Source organism: Culex quinquefasciatus, chromosome 2 (assembly GCF_015732765.1).
Source record: "Culex quinquefasciatus strain JHB chromosome 2, VPISU_Cqui_1.0_pri_paternal, whole genome shotgun sequence".
Taxonomy (NCBI): domain Eukaryota; kingdom Metazoa; phylum Arthropoda; class Insecta; order Diptera; family Culicidae; genus Culex; species Culex quinquefasciatus.
In genome coordinates this window covers 124,060,222-124,082,816 of record NC_051862.1, presented here as the reverse complement: position 1 = coordinate 124,082,816, position 22,595 = coordinate 124,060,222, and the positions used below count along the sequence as shown (strand labels likewise).

The 22,595-nt window shown below is 32.8% G+C and overlaps 2 protein-coding genes across 2 annotated transcripts; one reads left to right on the top strand and one right to left on the bottom strand.

Moving 5' to 3' along the window:
- The first annotated feature begins 498 nt into the window (after positions 1–498).
- On the top strand, positions 499–4,613 carry LOC6048786 (ADP-ribose glycohydrolase ARH3). Its single transcript, XM_001865616.2, has 2 exons — positions 499–1,020; positions 1,073–4,613. Exons 1-2 carry the CDS (start codon positions 858–860, stop codon positions 1,933–1,935), a joined length of 1,026 nt encoding a protein of 341 aa, XP_001865651.2. The 5' UTR covers positions 499–857; the 3' UTR covers positions 1,936–4,613.
- A 45-nt stretch (positions 4,614–4,658) lies between these two features.
- On the bottom strand, positions 4,659–22,595 carry LOC6048787. Its single transcript, XM_001865617.2, has 3 exons — positions 22,414–22,595; positions 22,058–22,240; positions 4,659–5,099 (listed from the first exon to the last, which is right to left on the bottom strand). The coding sequence occupies exons 1-3, from the start codon at positions 22,460–22,462 to the stop codon at positions 4,873–4,875; spliced, it is 459 nt and encodes a 152-aa protein (XP_001865652.1). The 5' UTR covers positions 22,463–22,595; the 3' UTR covers positions 4,659–4,872.

Sequence of the window (22,595 nt, the reverse complement as noted above, 5' to 3'; positions counted from 1 at the left end):
TCTGAACTGGTTCAGGATTAGCACACCAGCTTCAAATAAGTTATAATTACAAATGTTTACGGTAATCTAGCCCTTTGACCTTTGTCGTTTACATCAATTCAGGGTGTGTCAAGATAGCACGACAAGATTGAAACTTCACACGACAGCGACGGATTGGTGTTTTTGCAACAACAAAAAACTAAATCATTGCAAAACATCATAATTTTAGAAAATATCTTAAATCATAATCAAATCTAAGTTAACAAGATGATTTTTATTGATTAAGGTTTTAATTTGATTTAATCATTTTAATTAGAGAGCCTATATGGAGAGGCGAAATGTCACTCTCAGGGTTCCAATCGAACTGTCAAATCGGGGTTCCAATCGAGCAACAAGGTCATGTAAGAACAAGGTCGGAATCAATTTAAAATCATTTTGGCAAAAAAACGAGACTTATTACAATCAAAAGTATTGTAAAACTGTTGTTGATAATAATCTGATAGTTTTTGTTATGTTTGTGCTTGTTCGGTACAAGAAAAGTGCCAGCACCAAAGAAAAACTACAAGTTTTTCAACCTTAAATTTGAATGACTTTGAGTGTTTAAAATTTCTCCCAGAACATTTCATTTCCCTATGTAGGTCCCTAATTTTAATTTGTCCAACGGTGTAACCTTAAACATAAATCCGCTAACCTTCTCCACTTATCGCCCTGCCACAGCGCGAGACCGGCTTTTTCGGCTCTCAGCTGTTGTGTTTTGCCGTGTGTTTGTTTTGATGACATAACATTCTGGTGCAAGACTGAAGGAGGGCTTGGCAGTCTGCTGTTTTTGTGTGTCGTCCGGCGGTGTTTTAGTCTAATTTAGGACATTTTAAACAACAATGATGGAGAAAATATTGTTACGATCAAAGTTCCGAGGAAGTTTGCTGGGTGCCCTGGTGGGCGATTGCTGTGGAGCACCCTTTGAGGGTCAGCTGATGGACAGTGGAACTAAGATTGTGCTGCGAAATAATTTGAACAAATTGGAGGGTCCATTCTTTAAAGGTAGTTTGGTTGATTTATTGCAAGTCATTAACTAATAAAGCTTCGTTAACAGCTCCTTTCAAGAAATACACCGATGACACGGCAATGACCAAGTGTGTGGCTAACACCCTGTTGGATCCAAACGGATATTCGCAAAAGCTGCTCGCTAAAAATTTCGTCTTGGAATACTTCAAAGACCCTCGGCGTGGCTACGGCGCAGCCGTCGGAGATGTGTTTGACAAACTTCGAAAGACAAAAATAGCCAATCCAGTTGGTCCCGCCGCAGAACAATTTGGTGGCAATGGCTCGTACGGAAATGGTGCCGCCATGAGGATAGCTCCGATTGCCCTCTATTGCGCGAATCGGGACAAGAGCGAGTTGATAAAGCTGGTCCAGGAGTCTTCCCTTGTAACTCACAGCAATACTCTGGCCATTCATGGAGCGGTTTTACAAGCCCTGGCGATCCGACAGTCACTGCTGTGCGATCCAAAGGAAAAGTTTGATGGTTTGAGCTTCTTGCAACAATTAAAAACCGACATTGTTGAGCTGGAAAAGAGTAACGATCCCGATTTGGATGCCCACCACAACGCGTACGAAATCCAGTTGAGTCGCCTTCAGAACCTGCTGGAAGGTAAAATCGAACCCAGCGATGAAAACGTACTCAACATGCTGGGGCACAGCGTTGAAGCGTTGCACTCAGTTCCAACTGCGTTGTTTTGCTTCCTGAAAAATACCTCTCAGGAAGCGGAGAAGCCATTCCGTGCCACGCTGGAATACGCCATATCGCTGGGCGGTGACACCGATACGATTGCCAGCATGGCGTGTGCGATAAGCGGCGCGTACTACGGGGAGGAAGTTATTTCCGAAAGTCTTATCAAGCACTGTGAGGATGCGGAAACTATTGGCCAGCTGGCCGCTAAGCTCAGTGAGATGTGATTGCCTTTGGCAGATTAGTGTCGTTTGTAATCCTGTTTTTGTCGAAGTCTTTAAAGTCAAAATATAACTCCAAATTTAAATTCCAAAAAAGCCACTATTTTTTGACTCTCCAAACTATGTAAACAAACGCTTTTATCGAAAATAAACAATTCTTAAATGTTTTAAGAGGCAGTTTATCTAAGTTTTCAATTTAGTGGTTCCTGTTTTTCAGTACTAATGTCACAAATCGCTCAATCGGTGCCGATCAAATCGCTTGAATCTTCAACTCTCAATCAATCGTGAGCGACAACGATTCCAGAGCTATCACAATCTTCATGATTTGCTAGGCCTACTCCGCTCGTCAACGACACTCTCACAAGAACATGCTCAGGAGGGAGAGAATGGGAGAGAAGCAAGCAAAATACTCGCGCGTCACTCCGCAGCCGCAGCAAAAGCAAGCCAGAGGGGGTATAGACAAGATCCCAAGCCATTTCTTGACCCCTTTTCTTGGGAGGTGCGTATTAGCCCTTAGCCGTCAATTTGAAGTTGGGATGGTGTATGTGGGCGTTACATAAGGGTTATCCGCTTGGCAGAAATTTACTTTGATGGTTCTGGTCATTTGTTGGTCAATTTTGCATGCAAAAGTGGCCGAAATTTGAGCCAAATCCACGGAGGAGTGCTTTGTGTTAAAATCGGGTTTCTATTAGGATAAAGATTATGACAGTTTGAACTATTTGCTAATTCTCAGGAAAACATTAATTTTTCACAAATCCCGAATTCTCCCCTGCTACCTTTCAACACTGCAGGTTTTATTGAATAGTTACCTGTTGTCTCCAGGGTGTTTTTTGTCAAAGAAATTTGGTCGTTTAAAATGAGCGCAGCTAAATTCACACTATTACATTTTATTGACACAAAATCCATTCACATTTTAAAGTGTTATGCAGTGCGGATTCTCCTTTTCAAATTTGCATTCAAATGTCAAAAACAGAACAGAGTGGATTCGCTAATTCGAAAGGAACTGCTTTCGAATGACCGAATCCGAATTCGCTAATTATAAAAAACTGACAGCTGTCAAAAGCTTGGAAATCGTTAAACAATAAGGTTAAAATGTCATTAACAGTTTGGCAACTGGTTTTGACGTTCGAGCGTATTTTAGGTAGAAAACGTTCCTTATTATTATTCGAATTAATGGACAATGTCCACTGGACATACGAAGCAGCGACTTTCGAATTAATGAATCCGCTCTGTAGCCAAATGTTGATTACATTTCAACCCCATTGGAAAAATAGTGAAGTAATTTAAAAAGATTTCAGTAGTGCATTATGTGGCTTGTAACTTTTAGATAGAATCAACTTAGAATCCCTGCACACATCCCTGTTATGATCAAAATATCTGAGATCAGGCCTTTAAAAAGTAAACAAATAAAAACTTAAAGACTTATGACTTTTGTTAGGATTATTAGATCTTCAATCTTTTGGAAGGGACTTTTACCTTTCTTAAAAGGTATAACATGACGGGTTTTCATACAAAAATTACTCTTTTAGCATAACTTTTGAAGTACTTTCCAAAACTTTATAATTTTTAATATGGAATTATGGGACCTCAAGACGGATCGAATGAAATCAAAACAGTCAAAATCGGTGAAGTCAGTGCCGAGAAAATCTAGTGACAATTTTTGAGGTGAGTCTAAGAAATCGTATTAAGAAGTTCATTTTTCGTGGGATTTTATAGCCTTTCCCCAATAAGATGAGGAAGGCAAAAAGGATTGAACATTGCCTTCTTCAGCTAATGAGAACTCGTCAAAACTTTCTGCAAAGTTTTCCACGACACTGTCCCAAAACTGATACCGATAGCCCGCGGATCAGGCACTCGCTTCTGTTCGATGTTGACTCTTTTTTGTCGCTATTTGATTTCCAGGAAAACTGCTGAAATCCACGAATACAGGACAAACAGTTGGAGAGAAAAGCTTAAAGGTGACTCAGGGTCGTTTGATAGCATAATCTGTCTTTTAATTTACGACATCCCATCAGAGTTTCCAAAGAGAAGGGGAAGGGGAAGAGTTGACTGATTTTGTCTGGTTCGCTGGTTGGTTGGTTGGATGGTAATGAACGAGTTGTGGATAAAGCAAGATCAAAGGGAGCACCGGCAGCCCTTTTTAAATGCCGGTTGGCGCCGTGTTATAACGATAATGATGATGGGGCGATAGCGGAGATTATGGATACTAACTCGGATAGTAATGTTTTTAGTGCGATTCCGAACCAAAAGTGGTTCACGTTTCATTGGATCCCTTTGATGGAGCAGCAGCTGAAAAGGGCAAAAATGTTGAAAAGATGAAGAAAAATCCTGGTTGCATATAGTGTTGACATGTCTCACCTTTTTCTCATTGCATTAGGAAAATAGATTTTATTGACGTGTTAGAAGAAAACAATGAAGCAAAACGCAGAAAAATATAATTGTACTCTCATCTGTTATCATACACATAAAACCATGAATAAACAACCCAAGATATAAAATGACATTGTAGGATACGACTAAAATAATCCGATTAAAATCGTTGAGAACATCATGAACACATTAAACGCTAAATCTACAGCCCAGTTGAGCTTGAGTTGACGATAAAAAGAATAAAAAATGAATGTACAAGTGTTTATTCCATGACATATGATGTGCGAAAAATATATTTGTACAATAAAATAGTTAAAATCTTGTGTGGTTTTCTTTACAAATCCAAAATTCTTTCCCCCTAAACTGTGTAAAGAGATTCTTTATTCGGAACTATTTAGTACATGTATTTTAGGCACTTCATGGCTCTGGACGGATTCGATTCTACATCAAAATTGTGCACTCAATTTGGTGCAATGTTTCGTTACAGTGTTAAAAATAGAGTTCATAGTCTTACGGCTAAAAAACAATGGAATGTTTCGAGATGAAATGTTAAAAAAAAGCTCAACCTCATCTTCACACGAGGTATCGTTTCATCGCTAGGAAGCTGGCCCCCAGCAGGCACAGCAGACTGCTGGTCGCAATCGATACCGATCGGGGAGCGGAATTGCACCCGTTCTCGCCGCAGTAGCACTCCTCCCAGTAGACACCGTTCTCGTACACACCCCAGCTGCACACACCCGTGACGGCCGTCTTGGCCACCGAGCCGCACTTCCGGATCACCTGGCGCCATCGGCCGTCCCCTAGAAAAAAAAGGATTATGATTTGAAGTGCTTATTTTAATTTTCAGCATATTAGCCATCTTTAAATAACACTGAAGTTTGATGATGAGTTGTAACTTGATGTTCTGTGACTTTTCTTATCAAAACTGTCGAAATATTGTGTTTTACATAGCTAGAACATCGCTAATAACTTTTTAGGATCGAAATTAACAGCTTTGGTATGTTTCACATAGTTGTAAAGCATTAAATTTTCAATGTGAATCTTAATTTTAGGAATATTGGGATGAAAGTAGCACTACAATATTCAACTTGTTTTGCGAGGTTTTGAGAAAAAGTCTCATATTCTGGGCATCTTACTGTACATACATAGTCCGTAAAAGCTCGTGTTTGGACAAGGCAGGGCTGTTTAGGGAGAAAAAATTGTACTTTATTGTGATTTTTTAAATCCCTCCGCAAAATTAGCCAACAAAATTTTAAACCAAAACTACCAAAAAACTGCATGTTTTGTTTTGACCACATTATTGTTATTATTATTTTTTTTGTGGGACGCCCTATTGATCACGCTCCATAAAAAAAATGATTGTATACAGGGCTGCGGAATCGGGTCATATTTCAAGCGACTCCAACTCCGACTCTAACTCCAGCTTTCTGAGTTTATCCGACTCCGACTCCGGCTCTGGCTTTCAGCTCCAACCGACTCCAACTCCGGCCTACCAACTCCAGCCGACTCCGACTCCACATATTTTAAATATTTCAGTTAACTATTACGTTAAGTTAGTTAACTATTATTTTGATTAAAAATGATAAATAGGATTATTTTATTACTCTCTAAGCGTCAAGTTTTTCTCAAGGAAAATAAGTTCGAATCAAAAAACGGAAAAAAATTACGTTGATTAAAACAGAAATTACAAAAAAAGTTTGAAGGCATTTTTATAAGAACGATATTGTAAGTAAATTTGAATTTATTCACATAAACTCAAATTTACATTAAGTTAACAAAAAACTAATGCATTTAAAAATTAATTGATATTTTTTATTAATTTTAAAAAGAAACCTTAATGATCAATTTAACAAATAAATTCAATTTGCTCACTTTTAGGCTGCATTTACAAGAAGCACAGGAACTATCAAAGTCACATTGGATTTTTAAATACAATTTTAAACGAAACAATTTTTTAAAGCTCCATTGAGTTTTAATTAAGACATCACGCCATGGCTGAAGGAGATTATTATTGTAAATCAATGTACCCAAAAATGTTTCGTGACCTAGAAAGTTTTTTCCCAGGGATTTTTTATTTATTTTAATTTTAAATTTTCTATATATTTAGAAGGAAGCGCACGATAATTTTTGAATCTTCACCTATAACGAAGCTTTTTGAGAGATCGTGCGCCTCAGGTAAAATATTTTCTAGGACCCCTTAAGCTACCTTTCCAAAAAGATTTTTTAGGTACATTGATTTGCAATATAACGTCATATTGGCGTGGCACATATACATTATGAAAAAAATCTTACCGGTTGAATAATATTTTAAAAAATTAAAACATTTATGGGTAATTCTCTACCAACTCACACGAAATCGGGAAAAGTTGCCCCGACCCCTCTTCGATTTGCGTGAAACTTTGTCCTAAGGGGTAACTTTTGTCCCTGATCACGAATCCGAGGTCCGTTTTTTGATATCTCGTGACGGAGGGCGGTACGACCCCTTCCATTTTTGAACATGCGAAAAAGAGGTGTTTTCAATAATTTGCAGCCTGAAACGGTGATGAGATAGAAATTTGGCATCAAAGGGACTTTTATGTAAAATTAGACGCCCGATTTGATGACGTACTCAGAATTCCGAAAAACGTATTTTCATCGAAAAAACACTAAAAAGTTTTAAAATTCTCCCATTTTCCGTTACTCGACTGTAAAAATTTTGGAACATGTCATTTTATGGGAAATTTAATGTACTTTTCGAATCTACATTGTCCCAGAAGGGTCATTTTTCATTTAGAACAAAATTTTTCATTTTAAAATTTCGTGTTTTCTAACTTTGCAGGGTTATTTTTAGAGTGTAACAATGTTCTACAAAGTTGTAGAGCAGACAATTACAAAAATTTTGATATATAGACATTAGGATTTGCTTATAAACATCACAAGTTATCGCGATTTTACGAAAAAAAGTTTTGAAAAAGTTACTTTTTGCGTTTCTCTTTGTTTCGTCGTCCGTGTCTGTCGCGGGTGACCATGAACGGCCATGATCGATGACGACCAACTTTTTTAAAACTTTTTTTCGTAAAATCGTGATAACTTGTGATGTTTATAAGCAAACCCCTTATGTATATATATCAAAAATTTTGTAATTGTCTGCTCTACAACTTTGTAGAACATTGTTACACTCTAAAAAATAACCCTGCAAAGTTAGAAAAAACACGAAATTTTAAAATGAAAAATTTTGTTCTAAATGAAAAATGACCCTTCTGGGACAATGTAGATTCGAAAAGTACATTAAATTTCCCATAAAATGACATGTTCCAAAATTTTTACAGTCGAGTAACGGAAAATGGGAGAATTTTTAAAACTTTTTAGTGTTTTTTCGATGAAAATACGTTTTTTCGAATTCTGATTACGCCATCAAATCGGGCGTCTAATTTTACATAAAAGTCCCTTTGACACCAAATTTCTATCTCATCACCGTTTCAGGCTGCAAATTATTGAAAAACACCTCTTTTTTCGCATGTGCAAAAATGGAAGGGGTCGTACCGCCCCTCCGTCACGAGATATCAAAAAACGGACCTCGGATTCGTGATCAGGGACAAAAGTTACCCCTTAGGACAAAGTTTCACGCAAATCGAAGAGGGGTCGGGGCAACTGCTGTGTGAGTTGGCGGAGAATTACCCTTATATATTTTATAATTTTGTCTTTTGGAACTGAAATCTTGAGATTTGTTCAACGATAACACAGCGTAACAAAATATTTTTTTTATTTTTTGGCAGCACGAAAAAAAATGCTCCTCTAGGGATCGGCTTCCTGAACAAAATGCAACCTGGCGCATATTTTTATTGTTATCCTAACTCGAGATATTCAATGCAGAAGTTTTGCATATGAATCACCCCCCGTCGGAATATATTTTTAATTTTGTTTTCTCTGTAACTTCTGATCAATTAGGTCTTTTGGACGCTTCCGGTGTCATTCGACGGTAAATTGTTAGAAAAACTCAAGATTTGGTCCCATTGGCCGGTTCCGTAACCGGTTCCGGAGGAAATCCGAATATTGACCAAAACTGTGAAAAACTTCAAAATTTGAAGTTTTTGCTCTTAATGCGAAGTGAACGCACTATAGCATGAAACAATCCATACAAACTAAAAAAATGTTGGTCCCAGCATGTTTGAAGGTGTTTAATTGAAAAGGTGGCCATTGAGAACCGGTTCCGGTCAATCCGGATCCGGAAACTCCGGAAAAATTAAGCAATATTTTCACAATTCCAATGTGTCAGACAGATATAAATAAAAGTGTTGTTGAAGCATTCTTTGCTACTTCATATTCATATTACCACAAAAACATGGCCAAGTGGCCAACGGGAACCTGCTCTGAATGTTCTGGATCATGGAACCAGTGGACACTTGACATTTTTTAATTTAAAAGGCAGATTTTTATTAAGAAATTTTCAAGGTTTCTGGAAAAAATATGAATTAATCCGAAATCAGAATCAGAAATGTGGCCAAGTGGCCAACGGGAACTCGTTCTGAATATTCCAGATCAGAGAACCAATGGTCACTTGATATGTGTATTAATTTAAAATAGCATAATTTAATTAGGAAATTTTCTAGTTTTCTAGAAAAATCAGAATCAGAAATATGGCCAGGTAACCAACAGGAACCCGTTTTAAATGTTCTGGATTAGGGAACCAGTGAACATTTGAAGTTTTTATCAAGTTTTCAAAAAAAATATTTAGATTAATTAAATTTAAAAATTCCTGTAAAAATTAAGAACATATTCGATATCAGAATTAGAAATATTGCCAAGTGGCCTACGGGAACTCGTTCTGAATGTTTCGGATCATGTTACCAGAGGAAACTTGAATTTTTAATTTATTTTAAAATTGCATATTTTAATTAATGAAATTTTTAAATCCCTGGAAAAATCTGAATGTATTTAAAATAAGAAATAAAAATGTTGCCAAGAGGCCGACTGTTCCGGATCAGGGAGCCAGTGGTCACTTGGCATATTTTAATTAGGAATTTTCTAGATTTCTAGAAAAATCTGAATTAATTTGAAATCAGAATTGAAAATGTTGTCAAGTGGCCAACGAGAACCTGTTCTGACTGGTCACAATTTTTATTAATTTAAAAAATATATATTTATTTTACTGATTTTTTTTAAAGTTTTGGAAAAAATCACAGTTTATTTAAAATCAGATTTGAACATATAGCCAAGTGGCCAACGGAAACCCATTCTAAATGTTCCGGTTCTGGGAACCAGTGGTTATTTTTAAATGTTTATTAATTAAAAAAGCATATTTTAATAAGGAAATTTTCTAGTTGTCTAGAAAAATCTGAATTTATTCAAAATCAGAATCAGAAATGTGGCCAGGAACCCGCTTTAAATAATCCGGATTAGGGAACCAGTGAACATTTGAAGTTTTTAACAAGTTTTCAAAAAACATATTTAGATTAATTAAATTTAAAATTCCTGTAAAAATTAAGAACATATTCGATATCAGAATTATAAATATTGCCAAGTGGCCTACGGGAACTCGTTCTGAATGTTTCGGATCATGTTACCAGAGGAAACTTGAATTTTTAATTAATTTTAAAAACTTTACTTTTTTTTTGTTTATTTTATAAAGCATATTTTCATTAAGATTTTTTTTAGATTTCTAGAAAAATCTAAATTTATTTGAAATCAGCATTAGAAATGTTGCCAAGTGGCCAAGTGACTGATCACAATTTTTATTAATTTAAAAAAATATAGTGGTTTATTTGAAATCAGAATAAGAAATGTTTCCAAATGGCCAACGGGAACCCGTTCAGAATGTTCCGGATCAGGGAACCAGTGGTCACTTGAAATGTTTATTAATTTAGAAAAAAGCATATATTAATTAAGAAATTTTCTAGTTTTCTAGAAAAATCAGAATTAATTCAAAAGAGCGAGTTGTGGCGCTATAACCACGGCAAATAGTGTCCAGGGCATTCGTGGAAATACAATGTCCCATCCCAGAGGGTCCCGGAGTACCAAACCTTCTTAGCATGGTGCTCCCAACGAATACAACCAAAATCTCGGAGCGTATGGTGGTGTTTCCCCACGCTTCTTCCTCCCCTGTCGATTCAGAATTGTGTTGTTGTTCGAACACTCAGTGCTCAAACTCAACCCAATTACGGATCATCTCTGCGATACGGCTTTACGCAGTAGGCCTGTCCGCTATTACGCTTGTGATGTTTCAATGCATTCCGATGCAATGGTGCACTACAAATGTTAATAAATGACAAGAAGAGTGCTAGGCGTCATCTAACCTAAGGCACTCTCCAGGATCCCTTCGAAAGATTGGCTGCGCTAGGGTCTGATTAGATTAGATTAGATTAGAAATCAGAATTAATTCAAAATCAGAATCAGAAATGTGGCCAGGTGACAAACAGTAACCCGTTTTAATTGATCCGGATTAGGGAACAAGTGAATATTTGAAATTTTTATCAGGTTTTCAAAATCATATTTTGATTAATCAAATTTTAAAATTCCTGTAAAAATTCAGAATTTATTTAAAATCAGAATTAAATATGTTGCTAAGTGGTCAACTGGAACCCGTTCAGACTGATCCGGATCAGGGAAACAGAAGACACTTGATTTTTTTTTATTAATATTAATGAAGCATATTTCAATAAATGACATTCAAAAATTCCACTTATAATCTTAAAATTTTTATATTCCTTTAAAAATTCAGAACATATTTGAAATCAGAATTAGGCAAGTGGCCGACGGAATCCGTTCTGAATGATTTGGATCAGGGAACCAGTGTTCACTTGACTTTTTTATTTTATAAAGCATATTCTAATTATGAAATTTTCTAGATTTCTAGAAAAATCTAAATTTATTTGAAATCAGAATTGAAAATGTTGTCAGGTGACCAACGAGAACCTGTTCTGACTAGTCACAATTTTAATTAATTAAAAAAAATATATTTATTTTGCTGATTTTTTTTTTTAATTTTTGGAAAAAAATCACAGTTAATTTGAAATCAGAATTAAAAATATTTCCAAGTAGCCAACGGGAACCCGTTCTGAAAGTTCCGGATCAGGGAACCAGTGGTCACTTGAAGTGTTTATTGATTAAAAAAAAGCATATTTTAATTAAAAAATTTTCAAGTTTTTTAGAAAAATCAGAATTAATTCAAAATCAGAATCAGAAATGTGGCCAGGTGACCAACAGGAACCCGCTTTTAACAATCCGGATTAGGGAACCAGAGAACATTTGAAATTTTTATCATGTTTTCAAAAACATATTTTGATAAATGAAATTTTAAAATTCCTTTAAAAATTCAGAATTTACTTGAAATCAGAATTAGATGTTGCCAAGTGGCCAACGGGAATCCGTTCTGACTGTTCCGGATTGTAATATCTCAAACGTTCGACAGTGCGAGGCGTAAGAACCGCGGGGAAACCTGCAGGGACTTTCTTTGCATTAAGAGCTATCCAAGGTGTGGTAGACTGCGAGGAGCAGTAACCAGCTCGGAGCTCGAAATAAAGTAGACAAGTCGCCTTGATGTTCCAGCCGAAAAGACTCCTCTTTGTTTATTTGAACTCGGGTATTTATACTAGTCAAATTTGTTGCATCACATGTAATTTGAGTGGTGACACTTACGTGCTACAGTATAGACTTCTGGAGTTGGCTTGTACTGGGTTGAACCCTTGCGCTGGCTCAGCAGGAGTCAGCGTCCCGGCCAATTGTCGATGAACCGAAATATGGTTCGAAAAGGCTATACGCAAGCATCAGCAATTATGCTTGCGCCAAGTGGTTCTAACTGTGTGTGGGCTCTACAGCCAGGCAGGGTTTGTGTTTTGAAAGACAAAACCTGGTCTTGTTGTGCGAGGTCCGGGCATGGTAATAAAAATGGAAATTAAGTGTGAATGGGTATGTTGGGAATGCAGTGGTGTTCAGACTATTACAGGATCAAGAAACCAGTGGACATCGCAGGGTTGTTACGGGAAAGTCGAAAGAAAATCCGCGCCAAATCCGCGCTGACCGAAACCTCAATCCGCGCGAAATTCACGCCATATAAAAAAAATCGCGACAAACATTCAAGAAACATAATTTCCAAAGAAAAACCTAATTAAGAAAGTATTTGATAAAAAAATTAAACTCGTTTTATGTTTGAAGGAATGATAGCAAAAATCCTTTTAAAAATACCTAAAGAGACATCAAGAAAAGTGTCACCAAAAATTATTTTTGCAAATCAGAAAAACACTACAATAATTTCGACTAATATAAATGAAATAGAAAATTATAAACCAATATAAACAAAATTTAAAAATCTAATAAATGAAATTTAACTTCAAAAATATAAGCTCAAAAACCAAAATCTAAAATTTTAATATAATTGAATTTTAGATTTAGAAATCTAAACATTCAAAATCTTTAAATTTTAATACAGATTGTATTCCATATTCCACACTTAATTTCGAATAATTCCGAAACAAATTGCATTTCCAATATTTGACATATTTTCTTCCAAAAATTAAAGATTTTAAGATTTTAAGAATTTAAGAATTTAAGAATTTAAGAATTTAAGAATTTAAGAATTTAAGAATTTAAGAATTTAAGAATTTAAGAATTTAAGAATTTAAGAATTTAAGAATTTAAGAATTTAAGAATTTAAGAATTTAAGAATTTAAGAATTTAAGAATTTAAGAATTTAAGAATTTAAGAATTTAAGAATTTAAGAATTTAAGAATTTAAGAATTTAAGAATTTAAGAATTTAAGAATTTAAGAATTTAAGAATTTAAGAATTTAAGAATTTAAGAATTTAAGAATTTAAGAATTTAAGAATTTAAGAATTTAAGAATTTAAGAATTTAAGAATTTAAGAATTTAAGAATTTAAGAATTTAAGAATTTAAGAATTTAAGAATTTAAGAATTTAAGAATTTAAGAATTTAAGAATTTAAGAATTTAAGAATTTAAGAATTTAAGAATTTAAGAATTTAAGAATTTAAGAATTTAAGAATTTAAGAATTTAAGAATTTAAGAATTTAAGAATTTAAGAATTTAAGAATTTAAGAATTTAAGAATTTAAGAATTTAAGAATTTAAGAATTTAAGAATTTAAGAATTTAAGAATTTAAGAATTTAAGAATTTAAGAATTTAAGAATTTAAGAATTTAAGAATTTAAGAATTTAAGAATTTAAGAATTTAAGAATTTAAGAATTTAAGAATTTAAGAATTTAAGAATTTAAGAATTTAAGAATTTAAGAATTTAAGAATTTAAGAATTTAAGAATTTAAGAATTTAAGAATTTAAGAATTTAAGAATTTAAGAATTTAAGAATTTAAGAATTTAAGAATTTAAGAATTTAAGAATTTAAAATTTAAGAATTTAAGAATTTAAGAATTTAAGAATTTAAGAATTTAAGAATTTAAGAATTTAAGAATTTAAGAATTTAAGAATTTAAGAATTTAAGAATTTAAGAATTTAAGAATTTAAGAATTTAAGAATTTAAGAATTTAAGAATTTAAGAATTTAAGAATTTAAGAATTTAAGAATTTAAGAATTTAAGAATTTAAGAATTTAAGAATTTAAGAATTTAAGAATTTAAGAATTTAAGAATTTAAGAATTTAAGAATTTAAGAATTTAAGAATTTAAGAATTTAAGAATTTAAGAATTTAAGAATTTAAGAATTTAAGAATTTAAGAATTTAAGAATTTAAGAATTTAAGAATTTTAGAATTTAAGAATTTAAGAATTTAAGAATTTAAGAATTTAAGAATTTTAGAATTTAAGAATTTAAGAATTTAAGAATTTAAGAATTTAAGAATTTAAGAATTTAAGAATTTAAGAATTTAAGAATTTAAGAATTTAAGAATTTAGAATTTAAGAATTTAAGAATTTAAGAATTTAAGAATTTAAGAATTTAAGAATTTAAGAATTTAAGAATTTAAGAATTTAAGAATTTAAGAATTTAAGAATTTAAGAATTTAAGAATTTAAGAATTTAAGAATTTAAGAATTTAAGAATTTAAGAATTTAAGAATTTAAGAATTTAAGAATTTAAGAATTTAAGAATTTAAGAATTTAAGAATTTAAGAATTTAAGAATTTAAGAATTTAAGAATTTAAGAATTTAAGAATTTAAGAATTTAAGAATTTAAGAATTTAAGAATTTAAGAATTTAAGAATTTAAGAATTTAAGAATTTAAGAATTTAAGAATTTAAGAATTTAAGAATTTAAGAATTTAAGAATTTAAGAATTTAAGAATTTAAGAATTTAAGAATTTAAGAATTTAAGAATTTAAGAATTTAAGAATTTAAGAATTTAAAATTTAAAGAATTTAAGAATTTAAGAATTTAAGAATTTAAGAATTTAAGAATTTAAGAATTTAAGAATTTAAGAATTTAAGAATTTAAGAATTTAAGAATTTAAGAATTTAAGAATTTAAGAATTTAAGAATTTAAGAATTTAAGAATTTAAGAATTTAAGAATTTAAGAATTTAAGAATTTAAGAATTTAAGAATTTAAGAATTTAAGAATTTAAGAATTTAAGAATTTAAGAATTTAAGAATTTAAGAATTTAAGAATTTAAGAATTTAAGAATTTAAGAATTTAAGAATTTAAGAATTTAAGAATTTAAGAATTTAAGAATTTAAGAATTTAAGAATTTAAGAATTTAAGAATTTAAGAATTTAAGAATTTAAGAATTTAAGAATTTAAGAATTTAAGAATTTAAGAATTTAAGAATTTAAGAATTTAAGAATTTAAGAATTTAAGAATTTAAGAATTTAAGAATTTAAGAATTTAAGAATTTAAGAATTTAAGAATTTAAGAATTTAAGAATTTAAGAATTTAAGAATTTAAGAATTTAAGAATTTAAGAATTTAAGAATTTAAGAATTTAAGAATTTAAGAATTTAAGAATTTAAGAATTTAAGAATTTAAGAATTTAAGAATTTAAGAATTTAAGAATTTAAGAATTTAAGAATTTAAGAATTTAAGAATTTAAGAATTTAAGAATTTAAGAATTTAAGAATTTAAGAATTTAAGAATTTAAGAATTTAAGAATTTAAGAATTTAAGAATTTAAGAATTTAAGAATTTAAGAATTTAAGAATTTAAGAATTTAAGAATTTAAGAATTTAAGAATTTAAGAATTTAAGAATTTAAGAATTTAAGAATTTAAGAATTTAAGAATTTAAGAATTTAAGAATTTAAGAATTTAAGAATTTAAGAATTTAAGAATTTAAGAATTTAAGAATTTAAGAATTTAAAATTTAAGAATTTAAGAATTTAAGAATTTAAGAATTTAAGAATTTAAGAATTTAAGAATTTAAGAATTTAAGAATTTAAGAATTTAAGAATTTAAGAATTTAAGAATTTAAGAATTTAAGAATTTAAGAATTTAAGAATTTAAGAATTTAAGAATTTAAGAATTTAAGAATTTAAGAATTTAAGAATTTAAGAATTTAAGAATTTAAGAATTTAAGAATTTAAGAATTTAAGAATTTAAGAATTTAAGAATTTAAGAATTTAAGAATTTAAGAATTTAAGAATTTAAGAATTTAAGAATTTAAGAATTTAAGAATTTAAGAATTTAAGAATTTAAGAATTTAAGAATTTAAGAATTTAAGAATTTAAGAATTTAAGAATTTAAGAATTTAAGAATTTAAGAATTTAAGAATTTAAGAATTTAAGAATTTAAGAATTTAAGAATTTAAGAATTTAAGAATTTAAGAATTTAAGAATTTAAGAATTTAAGAATTTAAGAATTTAAGAATTTAAGAATTTAAGTATTTAAGAATTTAAGAATTTAAGAAAAATGTTTAAATTTAGAAAAAAAAACATTACTCAAAACTCAAAAGAAATTACATATTCAGAGGCAGACATATTAAGAAATGAGTTAAGTGTAGTACTAATTTTATTTGAGAAATTCTCAACCATACATTTAAAAAATAATCTCTACATAATCTTCATCTTAATTTTTCGACGGTTCGTATTAAGAAAATACAAACATTTTCAGAAAAAAAATCTATTAATGAGAAATTTACATTGCAATCAATAGAAAAAAACAAATTCGCGTAATTCTTGATAATATTTTTCATAATATCTTGAAAGTAATTCTATATATTAAATTAATAAACATTGTGACCAGTTAGAACAGGATCTCGTTGGCTACTTAGCAACATTTTTAATTCTGATTTCGAATATGTTCTGAATTTTAACAGGAATTTTAAAATTTCATTAATCAAAATATGTTTTTGAAAACTTGATAGTAATTTCAGATGATAACTGGTTCCCCAATCCAGAAGATTTAAAACGGGTTCCTGTTGGTCACCTGGCCACATTTATGATTCTGATTTCAAATAAATTGTGATTTTTTTGCAAAAATTAATAAAAAAAAAAATCAGTTTTTTTTAAATTTATAAAAAATGTGACCAGTCAGAACAGGTTTTCGTTGGCCCCTTGACAACATTTATATTTCTAATTTTAAATAAATTTAGATTTTCCAGCAATTAAAAAAAATAAAATATGCTTTATTAAAATTAATAAAAAAACAAATGTTCTGGGACTGGTTCCCTAATCCAGAACATTTAATACGGGTTTTTTTTTGATCACCTGGCCACATTTCTGATTCTGATTTTGAATAAATTCAGATTTTTCTAGACAACTAGAAAATTTCCTTATTAAAATATGCTTTTTTTAATTAATAAACATTTCAAGTAACCACTGGTTCCCTGAACCGGAACATTCAGAATGGGTTTCCGTTGGCCACTTGGCTATATTTTCAAATCTGATTTTAAATAAACTGTGATTTTTCCAAATCTTTAAAAAAATCAGTAAAATAAATATATATTTTTAAATTAATAAAAATTGTGACCAGTCAGAACAGGTTCTCGTTGGCCACTTGACAACATTTTCAATTCTGATTTCAAATAAATTCAGATTTTTCTAGAAATCTAGAAAATTCCTAATTAAAATATGCCAAGTGACCACTGGCTCCTGATCCGGAACAGTCGGCCTCTTGGCAACATTTTTATTTCTTATTTTAAATACATTCAGATTTTTCCAGGGATTTAAAAATTTCATTAATTAAAATATGCAATTTTAAAATAAATTAAAAATTCAAGTTTCCTCTGGTAACATGATCCGAAACATTCAGAACGAGTTCCCGTAGGCCACTTGGCAATATTTCTAATTCTGATATCGAATATGTTCTTAATTTTACAGGAATTTTTAAATTTAATTAATCTAAATATGTTTTTTGAAAACTTGATAAAAACTTCAAATGTTCACTGGTTCCCTAATCCAGAACATTTAAAACGGGTTCCTGTTGGTTACCTGGCCATATTTCTGATTCTGATTTTTCTAGAAAACTAGAAAATTTCCTAATTAAATTATGCTATTTTAAATTAATACACATATCAAGTGACCATTGGTTCTCTGATCTGGAATATTCAGAACGAGTTCCCGTTGGCCACTTGGCCACATTTCTGATTCTGATTTCGGATTAATTCATATTTTTCCAGAAACCTTGAAAATTTCTTAATAAAAATCTGCCTTTAAAATTAAAAATGTCAAGTGTCCACTGGTTCCATGATCCGGAACATTCAGAGCAGGTTCCCGTTGGCCACTTGGCCATGTTTTTGTGGTAATATGAATATGAAGTAGCAAAGAATGCTTCAACAACACTTTTATTTATATCTGTCTGACACATTGGAATTGTGAAAATATTGCTTAATTTTTCCGGAGTTTCCGGATCCGGATTGACCGGAACCGGTTCTCAATGGCCACCTTTTCAATTAAAAACCTTCAAACATGCTGGGACCAACATTTTTTAGTTTGTATGGATTGTTTCATGCTATAGTGCGTTCACTTCGCATTAAGAGCAAAAACTTCAAATTTTTGAAGTTTTTCACAGTTTTGGTCAATATTCCGGATTTCCTCCGGAACCGGTTACGGGAACCGGCCAATGGGACCAAATCTTGAGTTTTTCTAACAATTTACCGTCGAATGACACCGGAAGCGTCCAAAAGACCTAATTGATCAGAAGTTACAGAGAAAACAAAATTAAAAATATATTCCGACGGGGGGTGATTCATATGCAAAACTTCTGCATTGAATATCTCGAGTTAGGATAACAATAAAAATATGCGCCAGGTTGCATTTTGTTCAGGAAGCCGATCCCTAGAGGAGCATTTTTTTTCGTGCTGCCAAAAAATAAAAAAAATATTTTGTTACGCTGTGTAATTTGCAACGATATCAAAATAGTTTTCCCAAGGATCGACACTCTCCGATTTTAGTAGAGAAATAGTAAACATTAATATAGTCCTTATAGTTAACATATTCAATGATTACTTCAAAATCAGTTGCAACTCTTCTAATCTAATCTAATCTAATCTAATCTAATCTAATCTAATCTAATCTAATCTAATCTAATCTAATCTAATCTAATCTAATCTAATCTAATCTAATCTAATCTAATCTAATCTAATCTAATCTAATCAGACCCTAGCGCAGCCAATCTTTCAAAGGGATCCTGGAGAGTGCCTTAGGTTAGATGACGCTTAGCACCCTTCTTGTCATTTATTAACATTTGTAGTGCGCCATTGCATCAGAAGGCATTGAAACATCACAAGCGTTAAAGCGGCCAGGCCTACTGCGTAAAGCCGTTTTGCAGAGATGACTCGTAATTGGGTTGATTTTGAGCACAGAGTGTTCGAACAACAACACAATTTTGAATCGACAGGGGAGGAAGAAGCGTGGGGACACACTACCATACGCTCCAAGATTTGGTTGTATTCGTTGGGAGCACCATGCTAAGAAGGTTTGGTACTCCGGGACCCTCTGGGATGGGACATTGTATTTCCACGAATGCCCTGGACACTATTTGCCGTGGTTATAGCGCCACAACTCGCTCTCAAAATCAGTTGCAACTTTTCTGATATTTATTTTCAGTTTCAAATGTTTTAAATGCAACACTCTGTTTTTTTGTACTTAGTTATAAACAAAATGCGCATGTTGAGTTCTAAGTAGTAGATTGTTATAATTGTTGATTATTTGATAAAAGAGTGTTTTTTCAGATTTCCAAAAACAGTGGTTATTATTTTTGGTCTTTTTATGTATCTCGTAAATTTTTCCTGAAAAAATGATTTACATAAAACCTCTACGAAATACGCTATCGGGGTAAAAAAGACTATGTGTGTACTTTTTTAAAGAAAGATCTGGATTGAATTTTGTCAAATTTGAATTGAAAGGGTACATAAATATAGGCATAAGGGTGCAGTCAAGAATTGAATATTTCTGACTACAAAACCAATATTGTCAATTAATTTTTCAAGTTATGATACTATATATTTGGGTAAGAGAGAAATAACAGGTGAGTATTGAATGATCATAGTGATATTAATTAAAGCTTTTCAATCACAACAAAAATGCTTCAAAACATAATGGCATCTGATGAATCTCTTAAAAAAAATGAAAAATGGCAACACAGTGCAACCGACTTAAACAACAATTTAAAATATAAGAAGTTTTGTGAATTAACATGCATTTTAACAAATACTGAACGATTAAAAAATATTTTTTTGTTGAATTTTAGATAACTCCGACTCCAACTCCTACTCAGGGTTATCTGAAATTTTTGACTCCAACTCCGACTCCAGCTCATAAAATTTAGCCGACTCCGACTCCAGCTGTTCGAGTTTGTACGACTCCGACTCTGGGTCCCCAAAAAGACCCAACTCCACCGACTCCGGCTCCGACTCCGACTCCATAGCCCTGGACAATTGTCCCATGGGGAGGGGTCTAGAATTGTCTAAAAAGCTTTTAAGAATTCAGAAAGTAATTTTGAAAATATTTTGATAAGGGATTTGAAAAACTGTTCGTACAGTCGACTCTCTGGTTATCAATATCAAACAGACCACCGAGGGAGAGAAGCATCAGGTCACAGATCGATGACTTATGAAGACTCGATTGAAAATATTTTTTTCAGAGGCAACGTCCAGCAAACAAAAACAATAATATTATATTGACAAATTCCTGTCAAAGCTACGTTTGGCAATGACAAATGTCAGTGATAAAGAGAAAATGTTGACAACTGGTGAGTATTTTTGGAGCAAATGAAATCCAAGGAATTATCAAGGAAAGTATGCAGTTTGGCACTGAAACCCCTAATAGGTCATATCTACATAGGATACCCGTTGGCGGATAAGATATTTTGAAAAAGAAATCTAAAAAACATCAATAGATACAACACAATTGAGATAGCGAAGATCGCCACAGAGTATTTTTGCAATGTATTAGAGCAAAGTTTATGAAATATACTTAAGTTCCTTGTGGAACAATATTTTTATTTTCAAAATGATTCATTCAAAAAGTGTCAAACCATTAAACGCATAAATGTCTCCTAGGCATTTTCATCAATTTTGAGTTATTGATGCAGTTTGGTTCAAAAACGTGTGGCACTTTGTTCTAGAAATTGGGAGGAAATCCAGTTTCCAGAAAACTTAACACGTAGCATTATGTGTGGGACAAACATCAAATGCGTTTTTCTCAGCTTGCTGTTTTTGCATATGGGACATTTGTGCGAACATGGGCAGTTTAATAATTTTCTAGAAAATCGCTTTCTAAAGTTTGATGGTAAATATTTTCAAAACTATGAATGATGGAGTCAAACTTGTTGAAGCAATCGGTTCACTAAACAGACGCTCCATGTTTCAACTCGAACTCTAGACGACCAAAAACTGTTATAACAACAATAAATTTTATTAACAAAAATCGAAAAAAAAACAACTCATCTAACACACCTCTCCCACCAACGACTTTGCGTACTTCTGCACCAACCCAAGCGTCGGCACGATATCCACCAAACAATTCCGGAAAATGTAGTACAACCGCGTGGCATGATCCTCATCGCAGTGTTCCCTGGCGGATCGCTCGCAACACTCCCGCGTTTGCTGGCTCAAAATCTCCCGGTTACCAAACTGTGCGTAGAACGTTCCCAGGTTCACCCCCGTCTGCAAACTGTAATACCCCAGCCGTACACATCCAATCAGAAAGCCCCGCGGGAAACTCGCTCCGTCGATGATGTTCCCCCGGCTGTACTGGATCAGTTCATCGCGTGGAATACTAGCCAGCGTGAAGCAGTCTTGAATGAGTTGGTCGAACTCAAGGTGCTCGTTTGGAACGAATTTGGCTTCATGGACGAGGTCACCATAGTGGCGGAGGTAACACTTGAACACTGCGTACGCACGGCTGTTATGGGCTTCTGGGCTTAGAGGTAGCAACGATTCTTGTATACAGTTTTGGGTGACCTTCAGGAAGCAAGTGTCGTTGGGATGCGGTGCGAAGAAGCCTTCCATTACGTGCTCCTTTATTCCGGTGGTATCGTTCCAAGCACACAGATTAACCATAGCACAGTGGATTAACTTGTGGACAACGGCGCAGTCCGGGTATGAATCGTCCACGTACTGCTTCAGAGTAGTTTCGGGAATTTCCAAGTATTCTGCACATTCTCCAAGCGCGTTTGGAAAGCTCTTATATAAAATGTAGTGCAGCAATGTTCCCTGAACAATTGCAACGGAAGTTAGTCCAACTAGCAGATGCAGAGCTAAGCAACGCATCGTCGTATTTTTTGTATTGTACTAAGACGCGCTAGGAAATCCAGCTTGTTTTATGCTGGTAACAGTTGTTTAGATTTAGCTCTACGCACAAATACGTAACAACAAAGATAAGAAAGAAAGTTTGTCCAACCCTTTAAAAAAACATTTCTTGTTACTCAATTCCCCCCTCCAATCACTTACAAATGAATCCCCGCGGACTTTGCTGGACGATCTTGACGCAGAACGTTCCGGGCATATGCGACTCATCACTGTTGCAGTCGATGGCGATGTTCTGCGATACGTTGAACGGCTTGTACGCCCCACAGTTGTCCACCCCCTTGGGGTCAGTCTGCGAGGAACACTGGTAACAGCGGACCGCCAACGCTAAAATCAGTCAGGAAGAAAGCATCAATTAACGAACTCATTTGCATTTGTCTCGACGAAAACTAGATTCTTTGGAGTGTAGTGCAAAGGGAGTGGCACCTTCGCGTACCAACTACCTGTTTGTGTTGCAGTTTAGGGTGAAGGTGACTCACACCTCAACTTGGTAGACATACCTGAGCTGAACAGGGCCGACAGGATGACAAGGGATACTGTAGGATTCATTTCTGCTACCGAATTGTGATTTTAAAGCAGGTCAAATGAAGGAAAATGAAATTCTTGGTCGGAGATTCAAAACAAAATGCTACGCCATGGATGTTTGCAGTAAAACTAAGGCCAAACTAAGGAGATGGAGGAA

Bases quoted from the DNA above. Each gene is read 5' to 3' on its own strand.
- LOC6048787 (XM_001865617.2), bottom strand. From the start codon at position 22,462: ATGAATCCTACAGTATCCCTTGTCATCCTGTCGGCCCTGTTCAGCTCA. The intron at 22,241-22,413 runs GTATGTCTACCA...GACTGATTTTAG, and splicing joins GTCGGCCCTGTTCAGCTCAG to CGTTGGCGGTCCGCTGTTAC. The intron at 5,100-22,057 runs GTAAGTGATTGG...TTTTTTTTCTAG, and splicing joins AAGTCCGCGGGGATTCATTT to GGGACGGCCGATGGCGCCAG.
- LOC6048786 (XM_001865616.2), top strand. From the start codon at position 858: ATGATGGAGAAAATATTGTTACGATCAAAGTTCCGAGGAAGTTTGCTG. The intron at 1,021-1,072 runs GTAGTTTGGTTG...CTTCGTTAACAG, and splicing joins GGAGGGTCCATTCTTTAAAG to CTCCTTTCAAGAAATACACC.